Here is a 16,078-nt window from a genome sequence, read left to right as displayed (position 1 = left end):
CTAAAGATTTTTATAACAAGGCCCATCCCTTTTCAAGTCTCAAAACTTTTCAAATGCTATCTGTATGTTAAAATTTGAACTTTGGGCATATATTAAAACATCACAATTGAATCTAGTTATATATTAAAGTGAGCCTTGCTATTCCTAAGGCTGTCCTATCTTACAGTACTTGTCAATGGGATTTGGTATAAGATCTTTATGGTATCCTCTCTCAAGTCATGGCTGTACAATAATCCCTAGAAAGAATTCAAGACGAGCAGGAAAGGAAGTGTGATGTTTTTGTAACCAGGCAGACATAATGATTAGAGCTGTGGCATGGAGTGGGGAAGCAATAAATAGCTTACAATCATCTCTATGCACAGATGGCAAGAGGAATACTAACACTCACAATAAATATCAATTTATTTTATTGCTAGCTGTACATAGACTTGTTTCCACTAAACAGCGGCACCAACAGAACAGCAAAAAAGACCAGTAATATGCAATTGGCAGACTCTATCTCAATGCACGGTGCTCTTGCAATTTTGATATAACAAGCTTGAAGACATTAATGTGGCCATAGCCCTTCAATGCCACAGAACAAGCTTGGGGTGCAATAGTGACACACATTTATTATTGCAGAAAAGGATATCTCTAATTTTGACTTTTTGGGGCCGAGCATAATAAAAATAAAATGCAACTATGGGGATAATGAAAATGACATATATGATGCTATCTGTCACTTGAATTAAAACAACAGTTTTGTTTTTACAGAGTCCCCCATGTAAAGGTTATATGGTTTGTTGATCCTGTCATTAGATCTGTAACCTTTCCACCTCCTATACCTGTCTTTCATATGTCATTTTCCCATACTTGCATTTTAACAATCTTTCTAGGAAAGGAAGGGAGGGTTTATCAATGGTAAATTAAGGTGTACAGGTATAGAAAGGATTAGTATTAAACATGTTTATTAGAAAACAGAACAGTGGTGATGTGCAAAGTACAGTAACAATTTGTAAACCTACAGATGTCACTGTACTTTGCTCATAACATTGCACATGCCATTACTAAATAAGTACATAGAAGTTGCATGTTTGTTAAAGTTTATCCAAACCCCACCAAAATACAAAAACTAAATATATATTTGCTTACAAGTCATTGGATGTAGTAGCTGCATTCATTTACATTTTTAAGCCTAAGAACATTTTTAGCAAGTACAGAAAATGTCTGATGATCGTGCCATAAAGTCAATATCCTTATCCCTACTGTGAGCTAAAAAGAAAGAACAGAGATCTTTACTTTCTTGTGTAAACTGCTATTTAGTCACTGCCCAATAAAAAAAAATACATGTAATGTAGATCAACAAAGGCAAAGACATTTGAAGTCCAATCTCTGTGACTAATATAGCTTATTTCCTACATAGAGATAAGAAATAACCAAGTGGCGCCACTTGATTATTTCTTATTATTTTGGGAGTTGATTACACTCAGCAGTTTGCGGCTTCATACCTTGTGCACATGTTACTATTTATTGTTTTCTGCAGAATTAAGAAGTGGGTGTAGCCTTGAAGGTACAGGACTTGTATTTAGAAATCAGATTACCAGGGCAAAATAACCTGCATAATAAAGTGTATGCAGCCACCAAATCTGGTAAGCTGCAATAAAATATATTTGTTATTTCTGGGGATAGGTTATCATAGGTCAATAGGCTTTGAAAATAGAATAACTAGTAGAATAAAATATATTAAATAAATTAAATATTAAATAAAAATAAATCAATATGTTATTTTAAAAATGTAGCTAATTGGTTGCACCAACAAAGGTGCGAAGTTCATTTTATACCAGACAAAACATTTGCTTTTAGTTATAAAGTAAGATATAGACCAAATTTTGTAATGTATGTATATAAATGGGAGGTTTTGTAAGTAAACCCCTCTCAAATCTTTTTGTAGATTATAGGTCCCTTAACCGAAGGTGTTCCCAGCCTTGTTTCACAAACATTCCTGGATTACAGTAAGATACTTTTCACAGAGAATTTCTTCCCTTTGGTCTCTCAATACATACTCGCCCATACTGGTCTTTTACTAAAACCGGTCGTTGTAAGCTAATTACTAACTTTTCCTTATTCTGGTAACTCTGCCAGCCAATTAAAGGGAAAACAACTACATCCAGTTTGGATTCTCTCATTTGGAGTAGAATGTAGTTGTGTTTAGTCCCATAATAGGTGTTATGTGCTGTGGTGGTGCCTTGCAAAGAGCTGACCTCACTTCAGCATGGCTGCAGGACAGATCAGTAAAGAGTTTGTAGGAATGTAAGAAGATCTGTTTGGGATAGAATATGTATTTTTTTTACAGTTGTTATGATGGAACAAACTTATGTACATAATGTTATCACTATTTGCTAATGGTTAAAGGATAACTGTACTTGCACACACACTTTTATTTTTCTTTTGTATAGACTTTTTGGGCTCTATTCATAAATGATTCCCCTCTAGTTGGCTCAAAAAATGTTTTTTTTTTCTTATTTATTTACTTTTTTTGACAGCTGTGATTGGTTGATGATTGGCCACTAGGTGGCAGAATGAGTCAATGTTTTAATAGGAGACTTGTGAAGAAATACAACCATCTGTCAGCAAATTTCAGAGGAATAGACTGGGGGAATAATTTATATAAAGATCCCTCCATGTCAAACTGATAACTGTTACGTCTGTGTGCAATTGTAATTTTCATTTGAAAACAAGGTTTCTACGCATAAATTGTAAATATATGTTTGAGATGCCAGACATTTTTTTTTATAATATAAATGTGGGCTCTGTGTGCAGTACTAGAGAAGGTTTGAGCTTTATTGCTTGTTCTCAGATTAAAAGTCAGTGAGTCCACTGACATACTGAAATCTATGCTTGCTTTCTGCAGCTGATGTCTTATCTCAGCAGTGATTGTATCAGACACAGAAGTCCCTCTAGTGGTTTATTTGCAAATCTCTCAAATTGAAAAGATAATATAACTTTCAGTACAAGCTTCAAATGTATAACAGTTTATACAATTGTACAAATCGAACCAAAAATGACTCATTTATCAACTATTTTTTTTCCTTACACATGTTAAACTTGTATGTTTTTTTTTTTCCTAAACTGATAACACCTAAAACATCTAAGATGGTAAATTAAAATGTTTGTTTCATGATATTTGCACAACCATTTATTAGGCCCATGTTTGGTCAAACTTTGCTTTATTGTATACACAATATAAGCACCATCTTGATCTAAAATATAAAACAAGAGATTTTGTGGAGTAAATGAATACTAAATAAAATAAGACTCATGCACATCTTGCTGTCATTTTAGAGCTGTGATCCTAAAGCAGATTACAGAGGGGGTGTTGTAGGGGTGATGGGGGCAGCATTTACAAACAGAACCTGGAGATACATTTTAAATGGCTACCAGCGTAAAAACACTTGATATAACCCTTTCAATGTCAAGCATATCACACCATGGCAGGTAACAGGTTTACAGTTAAGAATTAAATAAGTTGCCTGGGAAAACAAACGAAAAAACTTCAGTGCTTCTGTAAGCTTTGAGAATAATTGTCTCAGTAGGAGCTATGAGGGTCAATGTGGAGGTGTTTTAAAGCATTTTTGTTGCTTAGTAAGAATAGGTACAGTCATGTATTTTAGGGGTACGTACACCCCATGGAATTTTTTCCTTTTATTTGAACATATTTGCATGGACATCATTTGAATGCCATCAATTCGTCATTCAAACAATGCTAACAGGTAAAAGTGTTAAATAAGCTCTGTGTAATAATAAAATATCCATAATAAAATTTAGAGGAAAAGAAAATGGAAAAATGCAGTTTCAATCACCTATTTTAACAAAAAAATGATGTACTGTGAAAAAGTAAATCCCTTTTGCTCCTGAAACTGACAATGCCTCTTGAAGCAGATATTGTTACACATTTTGCACTGGCAACCATTCTGACATGAAAATGTTAACTACTTCTCACATACAAAATTCCTATAGGTGAAGATATTTTAAATTAGGAGATGGAAGGAAATGAGAGATATAACAATGTGCAAGCACATTTGGGCCATAAATCAAGTAAGCGACCCACCACTATGCTCCTGTACAGCTTTTTCACTTATCCTATTTGATATAAGAATTTGCCTTGTCAATTATGGGTTTAGTTAGTCTTGGGCTTATATCCTAAGAAGATTCTAATGATTGGCAATTCAGCTGGAACACCTTATACTAATTTCATAAATTTAAAGTGATTGTAAAGGTATGGGTTTACTTTTTATGTGACAAATCTTCATTTTCATTAATTTATGTGATACATTGATTTTACATTGTAAAATAATTTTACAGTGCCAATTGTTCAGTACAAAAGGCACAACCTTTTACCTTTAGGCATTTTTTGAATGAATATTCTATTTGCTTTTTCAAATAAGTTGACATAATCAGCTAGTGTACTTATTTCTTCACATGACAATACATAATTCAATTTCCATAGTTTAGCCACTACCATAATAGGGAATCTCAATGGCAAAAGTTTCAGGCAGCAAAGACCCAGTACAAATCAGTATTTTTTTTGTTAAAGAAGTATAAAAATGGCACTATAGATCAATAAAAAATGAATAGAAAAAGTCAATAAAAATGTCATAATAAATAAACGTGGCAGCCAACAATCATTGCTGCTTTCACTGGGACATTTCTTCTAGCTTTATTTTTTTCCTGAACTTACTGGGAGCTGTTTTGAATTATCATATCTTGGAACAAATCCTCTTCATACCTGTGAAGATAAGAAATTGAAACAGTTTGTTTGCTGGTGTTGGATTATTTATCTGGGCACTTATGACCATTTTTTAGATCTCCAAGGTTTGTTAAGTTATTTAAATTCCCTGGGTGAAGGTGGAGGATTAAAGTATTATTATTGTTATTATTGTTATTATTATTATTATTATTAATATTTATCATAATAAACAGGACATAAATAGTGTCAACATATTACGCAGCTTTGTACCTTACATAGGGGTTCTGGAAAGACTGGAAAGTCTTTATTTACTATTGACTTTTTATTTTTTTTTATTTATTTATTTTTTTCTTCAGAGCTACATTTATGTTTAGAATATTTTAGGAGGGATTTCACTTCTTAGCTACATCTGTACAAGTGCAGAAGGACTTTCTTTTTCTCTTCATTTTCTGTATAGTATTTGTCCCATTTTACACAGTAGGAAAAGAACTGCTGAAGGTGGCGTTGTGCTTTAACAAAAATTTTTTGCTTTTACATTCCCACTTTTTTTTCTGGTTATCTGTATGAATTGAAGAAAAACTCCTTTTTTTTTTTCTTGTTGTAGATCCAAACAGTGAGCACTTGCTAAACACTGGTGTTGGGAAGCATTCAATAAACAGGTCAACCTCCTGGAATAATGCAACAGAGGCATCTCCATATGCAACCGCTAATGGTAATACAGACTCAAAACCACGACCAAGACTGCCCTCAGCTCCAGAATAATACATAGAGAAGTACACATTGCTCATCAAATCTGAAAACAGATATTTGGAAACGAATATTCCAGAAAAATCTTACTATGGTCTTCTGAATAATCTACACTTGATGGGATGACAAGGTCAATTGGAATTTCATTGTTTACTAGTCTATGAGCTGCAGAAGAAATAAAAGGGCGTAGAACTTGAACTTGTCCAATAGTGGACACAACATGAGCTGGTGAATTTCAATAACTGTTGGAAGGAGAATTATATTTGCTGGGATGATATATATATATATATATATATATATATATATATATTACAATGTTACTACAGTGGGGTTTTAAGAGATGTACATTATGTAACCTTAAATAAAAGCGCAAGAAATTACAATATGAGCAAAGTCAATGTTCCACCAACCAGAATTTCGCATAGATTTGGTGGGACACGAGATGTAAATATTTTAACATGCATTTTACCGTATATTGTACCATAGTGGTTGTCTGTTTTGCTTCTGATACTTTTGTTCACTTTTTCTCCCAGATACAGAAAACATAGGCAACTTAATAACCCCATCACAAAGCATGTGTGTTTTCAGAAAGGTGACCTGCACCAAGGCCTTTAGAAATTGCTTCAATCTAAAATCCAAAATAGCTCTAATATTGTTACATAAAACACAGTGCTGTTTTTTTATTACACATACATGTGTATTGTTTTCTTGGTGTAGGACACCTTTTTTTAAAATATACTGTAGATGAACTGGTGGATGCCTAGAACTCATTGCACATGGCACTTTGTGAAGACTTATGTGTGCTCTATTCATATGATGAATTAAAAGGCTCTGCATGCTTGATAGCACTGAACTATAAGTTGACAGGATTTATACATCTGCACATTACTGGTGAAAATACTGCAACACAAATGGAGCCATAGTTTTATTGAAAGGCTGACGTGGATAATTGCTTTGGCCTCATTTCTTTGTGCTCTTGGTCTGAAAGTATTAAAAGTATAAAATATACTTGAGGTACTGATTGCCACGGATCAATGTTTGCACAGATTTTGTCTATGCTTCATATGGCATATGCAAATAGTAGATAGCACCCTTTACTTTTTAGCAGTATGCTTGCCATCCTCCTGGATCACTAGGGCAGTGGGTAGTTTAATATATAGTTCTTCCCAAGTTGCTGTACTACACTTTAGCATATAAAAAAATATTTTCACAAATCATATCCAATCATAGAATCTCTATACATAAAATGAAGTTGAAGTCAATGTAAAAGAAAGGGCAAACACTTATTACCATTGTACCACAAATTTCAAACACCCAGTCGTGATCCTTGCAACAATTTTGTTTCTTTTATCTTGGGCTGAAAATCCCAGGTACAGTACATTCTGAACTGGCCTGCAGTCCAACACATCAGCACATCAATCACAAATACTTGCTGAGCTGTTGTTATGAACATGTCAGACCATTGTAGGAACTAGTCTGTTCTTACACACAGCAGCAATACTTTGTATAGCTTGTACTTGGGATTGGGGCTGTTGTTAAAAAAGCGAAAACACTGTAGGCATTAAGACTGGCTGGATAAAGCTTGTAAAAAATGTTGAACTCTCTTGCCTCGTTTATTACATTGACTAAATTTGGGCTTTTCATTTCATGATGATGAATCCACATACCGTTATGGTAATGTAGATAAAAATGTTTGAAAAGAGAGAAATAATATGAATGATGAACATTTTATATATACAGTACATGTATAAAATATTTGAATTTGTTTTGCCAGTCTGTTTATGCTTTTGTATATGACAATGTTTTGCTATTATGAAAAACTAAATATTCATCATGAATAGATTCATTTTGAAGCATAAAAAGGCACAGATCTTTTTCCATTGTGCTATGTATACCATATTTCTAATAACACAAAATAAATTCCTTTGCAGAAATTGGGTTTTGTATAAAAAAAAAACAGAACTCGGTTAATATTGAATTTAGACAAATTAACCCAAGCCTTCTTGGATATACGAAGGAATGCTGAGAAGTTCCTGGCTTTGCCCAGAAAGAACAGAGCCAGAATTATGAAATAACACATTTATTCAACATATTCCCCCCTGAGACTGATGCACTTGGTACAGTGTAGTTGAAGCTTTTCTAAGCCGTTTAAATAAATGTTGCCCTTCAGGATCCCTTTGGTCAACTTTCCACGGCGTTTTTTCTAAATTGCCTCCTTCAGCTGGTCAAGGAGGTTAGTATAATACTGTCCAGTGATACTAGAGTGATACTCTGTCCCAGAAAACAGACGCCATTTCTTTTTTACCTGATTTCTGGGTTTGGAACTTCTTTGGCCGCGGGGACCCACTGTGGCGCCATTCATTTGACTGTTCCTTGGTTTCAGGATCATTAATGTGGAGCCAGGTTTCATTCTCAGTCACTAACCTAGCCAAAAAGTCCTGTGCAGCTTCAAAATGGGCCAAAATGGCTTTGGATGCTTCAACATGTTCCTTTTTCTGATCGTTGAAACATTTCGGCACCCACTTTGCTGAAAGCTTGTGCATGTCTAAGATAGTGGTGATAACAAACCCAACACGCTCCCGTAAGATGTCAAGTATCTGGGCTATATTTTTTACAGATATTCGTCGGTCCTCAATATCAGCTCATGGACAGCATCGCAGGTTGCCGGGTCAGTTGAGGTTGGGTGGCGCCCACTGTGGGGCTCATCTTCAATGGTGAAATGCCCAGTCTTGAAACGAGATATCAAGGTGCTGTAGGAAGGACACTTCTCCCCCAGTGTTTGTGACATTTCAGTGTGAATGTCCTTTGCTGACTTTCCCTGGAGAAACAAAAACTTCATGACGGCCCGTAACTCCAACAACGTGAAACTTGCATGTGCCTCTGCCATCACAGCTTCTCACTACAAGAAAAAAACAGTTTTAAGAATCGCAAAGACCTGATATTTGCACAGTTACATACTAAGATATTCGGCTGTCATATGCCCCCACACTCATTTTTCTATTTCATCTGTAAGGGGGCGAAGCCAGGAACTTCTCAGCACCCCCTCGTATATATTACTACTAATGTTTATGCTTTCTGCAAACATTGGTAGGTAGTAACCTTACCCAAAATTGGATAGAAGCCGTCCATTATTCATACATAGTAGTTCACTGCCACAGCTACCAAGAGTTGATAAGAAAACTCTTGTAATTGTCTTTTAATATGGTTAAAAGGGGGGTTAAGTATAGCTGCAGTCTAGTTTGGTACTGGAAATTTTGTATAATTGTTGGATTTTTCAGGTAATGTGGGTTTGCTTTTGACAGTCTGTAAATGCAATATGCTCTACAAATAGCTGAATATCATATGTAGCTTTATTATGAGAAAGGAAAAAAAAGATATTTTGTAGACTTTTTATTTTTCTTAAGAAAAGATTTTATGTATCTGTCTAATATGTGTATTGGAAATAGAGTTAGTTTTCAGGTATGCAGATTAGTCCCATGGAGGGCTCTAATGTAAGCCCTTACTCCTATTCTGTTGGTTTTCAGCCCTTATCAGTGTGTCCGAGTCCTGTCACCTGCAAAAATAAATTCTAGTCCTCAATAGGGATGAGCGACCGAATTTATTAAATTCGGTCTCGCGGCAAATTGGGTCGTTCTCTACCAAACATGTGGGCGAGAACGGCCTTTGAAAATTCGTCCGGCAAGACTGAATTTATGGGACCTGCAAGACCAATCAGGGAAGCGGAGCTGTCAGCCCTTTACTATCCCTAGTCCTCAATGGGTAAGCAGCAAAGGCAATGTGTTTGGACTGAACTATCAGGTTGGGAGCACGCAAGTGGGATTTACATTCAACCTTTAACTCACCACCTACATTTCAGATTATATGCAAACTCAGGGGTGCTCTTTTACAGTTGAAAAGTTCAAATCTTAATTTAAAAGTATCCTGTCATTAAAAATATAAGCCACATTTTTCCCCTAGTAAAAAAGTTGGTTGCCCAGATGTTGTCTTGACCCTGTTGTTTAGTACTTTGTTACTAGCCCATAAACTCAATGTGTGAATGCCAGAATTATGCAAAGACAGCTGAGCATCTTTTTTTTTTGGGGGGGGGGGTTTGCTTAGAAGTAAAGGTTGGTTTAGTTGGCCCTTTTTTTTGTGACAGGTTTACTTAATACAATAATTAAATATACCCCAGGTTAGTAATATAAATCAGGGATTTTATCTGTTTTTCTTTTATTCCAATGTGTGGTGCCTTGTGATTATAACCTACAGAATAATAATTCTTATGGTAATGTCAAGTGGCACTTCATCATTATCTTGTTAGGTGGCTATAGACGGGTTAGATGCGACATGGCTATCAGAAGTTAGATACAGACTTAAAGCAAATGTTGATAGACAATCAAATAACGCTGCCTATTAAATTAAATATCACAGAGAATGATTCATTAAAAGAGGAGAAAGGAAAAAAAGGACCCAAAGTTGCTGATTGTAACCAATCAGATTTCACCTTTATTGTTCCGCAAAATTACATTTGATTATCTGGTATGGTCAGCACCTTATGGTTGTGCTTTTTTTGTCTAGTTTGAACAAAGAAGCTCTAAGGTGTCTTAACTACTCTAAAAAAAAAATGAGTAATAAGTACAACTTAGAAATGAAAACACAATTTATGAATTGTGACAATAAATGTCTTTTTATTTGTGTTGAGAAGATTGTGGCTATTTTGCTATGCATATTTTTATAAAAAAGTTAATGTCTATTTTGCTGTCAGTTACTGAAGGTCTTTTACTTAATGACTGTCTCTATTTCATCTTTTCACAGAAATGTGTATATATATTGTTTTCGTTATTTTATAATGTATTTTCAGTTAGGATTTGGTTGAGATTAAACCAGGGGAAAGGCTTTTGTTGTACAGTTCTTAAACTTGTGTAATATTGACTGTTATACATTCCATCACTGAAAATGTAAAAAATGAATAAAAATTTGCCTGTGGATATGGTCTGTTTTCCTAAGAACAAAAAAAATAAATGGGGAAGTTTTGGAAGATACAATTTTATATCATAGTATTGCAACTTGCCTGAAATAAGATTCATTAATATCCCAAATTCCTTATCCAAAATCAAAAAAACAAATCATGTTATCCAAAGAAAAGAGAAACTTTGGTTACAACTTTGGATTTTTAATCATTATTAATATTAAACAGTTTTTTTTTAGCACCAACATATTACGCAACACTGTACATTAAATAGGGGTTGCAAATGATAGACAGATACGGACCGTGACACGGGAAGGGGGAGAGGATCCTGCCCCGAAGAGCTTACAATTTAATGCTAAGTAGAACACAATAGGAGTGGGACATATGGAATAGTGGGTGAGTAGTGAGGGTTTTAAGAGATAGAAGAAGGATGGGCAAGTTTGAAAGGATGGGTTTTGCGTCCTCTTTTAAAAAATCAAAAAGTTGAAGCAAGATTATATAACTTGGATTACTTTCACAATATTTGAAAGATTTAAAGAGATTCCTAAAGCTAGAGGATTCCGAAACTGAATTCTCACATGTGGTGGTTGTATTAGTTTAATGTTTTCAGGTTAAAGCGGAGCTAAACCTTGTGTTACCCACCTGCCCCTGTTCCTTCTCAGGGCGCTGCCATCTTCTGTCTTCATTTCCTTTTTGCAATCTTTGGCCATCTGGATTAGCCAGGCTGGGATGACGAAACTCCCAAGCAGTTCATTCATTCCTGGCATGTGTAAAGGTAGCTGGGAATGCCATGTATCCCAGATGCAAAATCTGATGCTGCGCATGCGCAGCTCGGATTTTTGCCAGAAACCCGGAGTAATCGGGCAGGTAGGAGGGTTTATTGCAGAAGGAACCCCGTCCCTTTTGTCTGCCCTTTTTCTGCAATAATGACCTGCCTGATCATGTATACTGAAAACTGGAACTTTCAGTACATATAGAAAATTCTGGTAAATGCTTGTGATTTCTATTGGGTTAAACTGACGGAATAAATTAATTTTATCTTCCTTTTTTTTAAATTATTTGTTGGATATAATTATTGTAAATGGATTAAAGCAGTTGTTCATCCTGGGTGTCAGCCATTGTTGCCGCTATAGAGATCGTGGAGAAGTGAGTGTATCTACCTAGGGACACAAAGTGTGTTGGTTGCAGGATTAATAGGTGACAATATCTAGAAAACCAAAATGAACTAATGCAGCCACCTAAAAAATGGTAAGTAATATAAATCAGATTTAAATTTTAAAAAAACTTTAATTTTAGCCGAATAGAGCCCCAATGGTTTGTATTTTTAATTTAGCCACATCCCAATCTTAAATACCATGGAACAGAAAATCATTTTTACAATATTAGGGTTTGATATTGATATCTACCCCAAAACCCCTATTATTGTAAAAATGATTTGTTGTTCCAACATTTTTAACTTGTTGAGGTATCGAGCCTCAAGATCTCAGAAATTATGCTGTGGTCTGTGGCACCAAGCCAGCAGCAGCAAATCCTTTAAACCACACTGTTGAACCCTGTATTTTCCAAAAGTAATTCTTGCTGCCATCTTTTTCTTAAATAAATGATGTATATGCACCCAGCAACCATCAAAGTTTAAAAGAAAACATTTATTAGACTAAGCTACCTTTTTCTATTGTTCCATGATTCAGTTCCAACATTTACATTACATGCCCATTGTGGACAATTTCTCTGCAACTACAAAGCCCCGTATTGACTTTTGTTTTTGTGGTAGCATTATATTTTTCAGCAATGTACACTTCTGTGGGGGTGGACCAGTCCCCCATTCCCCAATACACACATTAATGAGCATTGGGTGCCCATAGTACTGTTACTAGTTCATCAGTTTTCCTTTCTAGGAATGCTTTTGGTAGGTACTAACCATTAAATTACAGGAACATCCTAACAGAACCTTCCTTTTTAGTAGATGTCCTGACCCAAAGGTCTAGCTGGTAAAATTTGATTCTTGTCAAAGTTGCTCAGATCCCTATTCTTGCTCATTTTCCTACCTCTAACACATCACCTTGAACAATTAATTGATCACTTAAAGCCTAATATGTCCTACCTCTTGACAGGTGATCATGTAACAGGATAATATTCATGTCACCTGTCAAATATTTTGGCTGATTGGTGTACAGAAAATTGCAGTAGTGGATATCAAGACCACACTTCAGCCCAAAACTATTTCTATATTTTAACTAGAATGAGAAAGAGTTGTCGTTTTTGTCTGTCAGTCTAGGAAGTGGTTATCACTGGGATAAGAAGACAAAAACTAATTAAAAAAATATTGTCAAAAGGTTTTATTGGTTTTTTTTAGGTTAATAAAAATGTAAAAATTATTGTCCTTGCAGGAAGTGAGAGGAAATAGGAGAAAAAACGAGACATGGCAATAAAACCTAGTAGAGGTTCCTGCTCTTCTGAAACAAATACAAAATTTTTCACTGGAATAGGACTGTTAAGGCATTGTATAGTGGTATTAAAAATTCCTTATTATGTTGAAGAAAAAAAAAAAAGCATACTTTTTTAGGATAAATATGAATTATATGCAGTCTCCAGCCAGTGGATGAAGCTTTAGCAATTCAAAACTGTAACTTTTCCACCACTATATTTCACAGTTCTTATGAGTATCTTCTAAAATTCTGTTTACAATTTGGCCACAATAATAGGAGTAATGCTTGGCACAAACAACTGTCTTTGGAAATGCCTAAAATAATGGCCCCAATTTATTAAAGCTCACAGAAGAACCGGCAAACCTGCAATGGATCTGCTCCAGGATTTAAAACATTTGCCATCCACTTGATTAAGAAATCCATTCCAATTTTGATGGATTACCCAGGTTCTCCTATGATAGTCTATCTTCTCCAGTCTTGGTGAAATATAATAAATAGGGCCCAATGTACTAAAACATAAACTAAACTAATAAAAGGAACTATAAGGAGAGATTATCTGAACTGATTCTATTCTCCCTTGACAAGAGACATATAAGGGGGGATATGATCTCCCTGTATAAATATATAAATGGTCTTTATAGAGAACTCTCTTCCCAAATATTCACTTTGAGATCATTACAAAGAACAAGAGGGCACTCTTTGCGTCTGGAGGAAAAGAAGTTTAAGCTCTGGATAAGGAAGGGACTCTTCACTGTAAGGTCTGTGAAAATGTGGAATTGGCTCCCTCAGGAAGTAGTTTCAGCATCTACTATAGATTACTTTAAGAAAAAGCTGGATGATTTCTGAAAGCACAGAATAGAACTGGGTATTAAGGCTTTAAAGTAAAGATAACAGTGAGTTGATCCAGGGAACATCCGATTACCTCATGGAATCAGGAAGGAATTTTTCCCCTGTTGAAGCAAATTGTACCAGGGTTTTTTTTTTTTGCCTTCCTCTGGACCAACTATGTCTTACAGGGTTTTATATCATGGATATGTTTATTTCCCCAGTGGTTGAACTTAATGGACTTATGTCTTTTTTCAACCTAACCTCCTATGTAACTATGAGCATTTACTTATGTTATAACCAAAAAATTATGCAATTGTTTTTGTGCAATTCAAATAAAATTTTATAAAAACAAATATTTGCTGTAGGGAATCCATAGTTGGTATCCAATGGCCCCTATAGGCTATATTTTTGCAAAGCTTTTCTCTTTTACATACAGAATTATAAAATATCAGGCCAATCATACATGTTACAGTCTGATTGTTCAATTTGCCTTTGTCTTGTTAACAAATATGCTGCAATGGAAGGTTATACTAGAATGGATATTGCATTTTTGTATATAATGAGCTCTTGGGTTACAAAGATATTTGTAAATTATACTATCGGTTTACTATGGATATAAATTCAATCAGGTTGCACTATTAAACTATACCATGTACTGTAAGCTTTGTGAAGTGTTATAGTTCTGTTAATACAAATGTTTTTTGTTTTTAGAAATGTGATGTGATCATTATTGTAGAAACTACTTATATGACATTCTGAAAATTGAACACTAGGTGGCAGCAGTATACTTTATTATGGAACAATCAATACCCTAAAGTAAAATTTGTACTTTAGACATCGATGGGAATGCAGTGACATGAGCCACATTTTAAATTAGAAACAAAAGTTGTTTTATACAAAGGGACACAAAATAAACTCAGAATTACTATAGTTATATAGTTAGTTTAGAGTAAATGCACACAAAAATGGAATATCTGGCAGATGTATGTTTTTGTATGCATTATTTCTCATAGGAATTTTTTTTTAACCTAAATTAAAATAAATAACAGTGAGGTAACCAGCTAAAAAAGTACAGGTTGAAGATAATGGCAATTTGATGTGTTTGTTGTATTTCAAACGAGGATGTTTATCAAGCTTATACCAGTAGCTTACTATAAACTTTTGCAAATCTTACACTGGATGGTTACACTTGCAGCTAATGGCTAAAGTATTCTGCTTTGCAATATACTGATGGGCAAGCCAAACACAGATAACCATTCACTAACAGTATGATGGCAAACTTTTGCAATGTTCTCAAATATACATTTTCTAAATATTATTACATAGTGGACTGTCTGTGTCAATTCAAATGCATGAATGCGTCAATAAAAGTTAAAAACGAAAAAAAAAAACCCCAAAGGAACAAAACTGGTCCTTTGTCTTTGATAAATGCCTATTTTAAAAATGTGTGTTCAATTAGAATACATTCTATTCTTTGCAGAGAACTGCACAACCTTAATACCTTTGGCTGCAATTCATGCCATGTTCTGATTTCTTTTTTTGTAGCCACACTATTGTGCTGTACAGAGATGAGACTATAGTGTAAACACACATGTATATTTACACTACTATACACTAGATATATAAACTGACATTGCATCCACTCTGCTGCCCTCTAGTGTTTAGCCAGAAATATTGACTACCACCAGCAGCTCTACACAGGCTGCATGAACACGAATATTAATATTATTATTATTCTTAATTGTACATTGCAAATATATGGTTCTGTATTTGCGCAAACTTTTTTAAAACCATTAGAGAAAAATTGGCAAGTTTCAGTAAGTGTTAAATGAGTTGGGTGGGTTAGAGAATTTTAAAAATGGCAGGATTTTAGTGTCCCAGGTATGCAGTGGTTAGTACCAACGAAAACAGTCATAAGAGAGGACAGTTGAAGGCCCATTGATGCACAGGGAAAGATGGGAATTGCCAGTCTGGATTAAATCCACAGAAGAGCTATTGTAGAACAAAACACAAAAAAATATAACGCTGAACTGTAGAGAAAAAAGACATACAGTACATCTAAACTTGCTGCAAACCAGTCAAAGCACCCATTGGTGTTGGGAGGTCCTTTAGCAGAAAAAGTCAGTGTGCCCCCCCTACATGAGCTATAAACTACTTTAGCTGCATACCTGGTGGGCCTGGCCTTTTCCCCTCCTGCTAAATACCCAAGGCTGCTGTCTCTTCTGCATACCTCATGGCCCAGTCCTGTTAACCATACTGAACTTAATGAAATGCTGAAAGAACCTGCAGTTAACACAAACATATCAAAAGTGCACCAAAGTAATGAAAAATTGATGGACTGGTCTTGAGTGGTGTTTTCCTTAGAATTATTTGGATGGCCAGATGCCTTTGCTTCGTTTACCC

The 16,078-nt window shown here is 35.0% G+C and overlaps 1 protein-coding gene across 1 annotated transcript in view; it reads left to right on the top strand.

Moving 5' to 3' along the window:
• The window catches only part of LOC140340496 (cytoplasmic phosphatidylinositol transfer protein 1-like), an 80,982-nt gene extending 70,544 nt beyond the window's left edge, over positions 1-10,438 (top strand). The window contains exon 10 of the mRNA XM_072425749.1: positions 5,331-10,438. Coding sequence (XP_072281850.1) covers positions 5,331-5,488 — 158 coding nt within the window. The 3' untranslated portion in view covers positions 5,489-10,438. The remainder of the gene's footprint in view (positions 1-5,330) is intronic.
• The last annotated feature ends 5,640 nt before the right edge of the window (positions 10,439-16,078 follow it).

The sequence above is a fragment of the Pyxicephalus adspersus genome, chromosome 11, assembly GCF_032062135.1.
Source record: "Pyxicephalus adspersus chromosome 11, UCB_Pads_2.0, whole genome shotgun sequence".
Lineage (NCBI taxonomy): Eukaryota > Metazoa > Chordata > Amphibia > Anura > Pyxicephalidae > Pyxicephalus > Pyxicephalus adspersus.
This window is presented reverse-complemented; position numbering and strand designations above follow the sequence as displayed.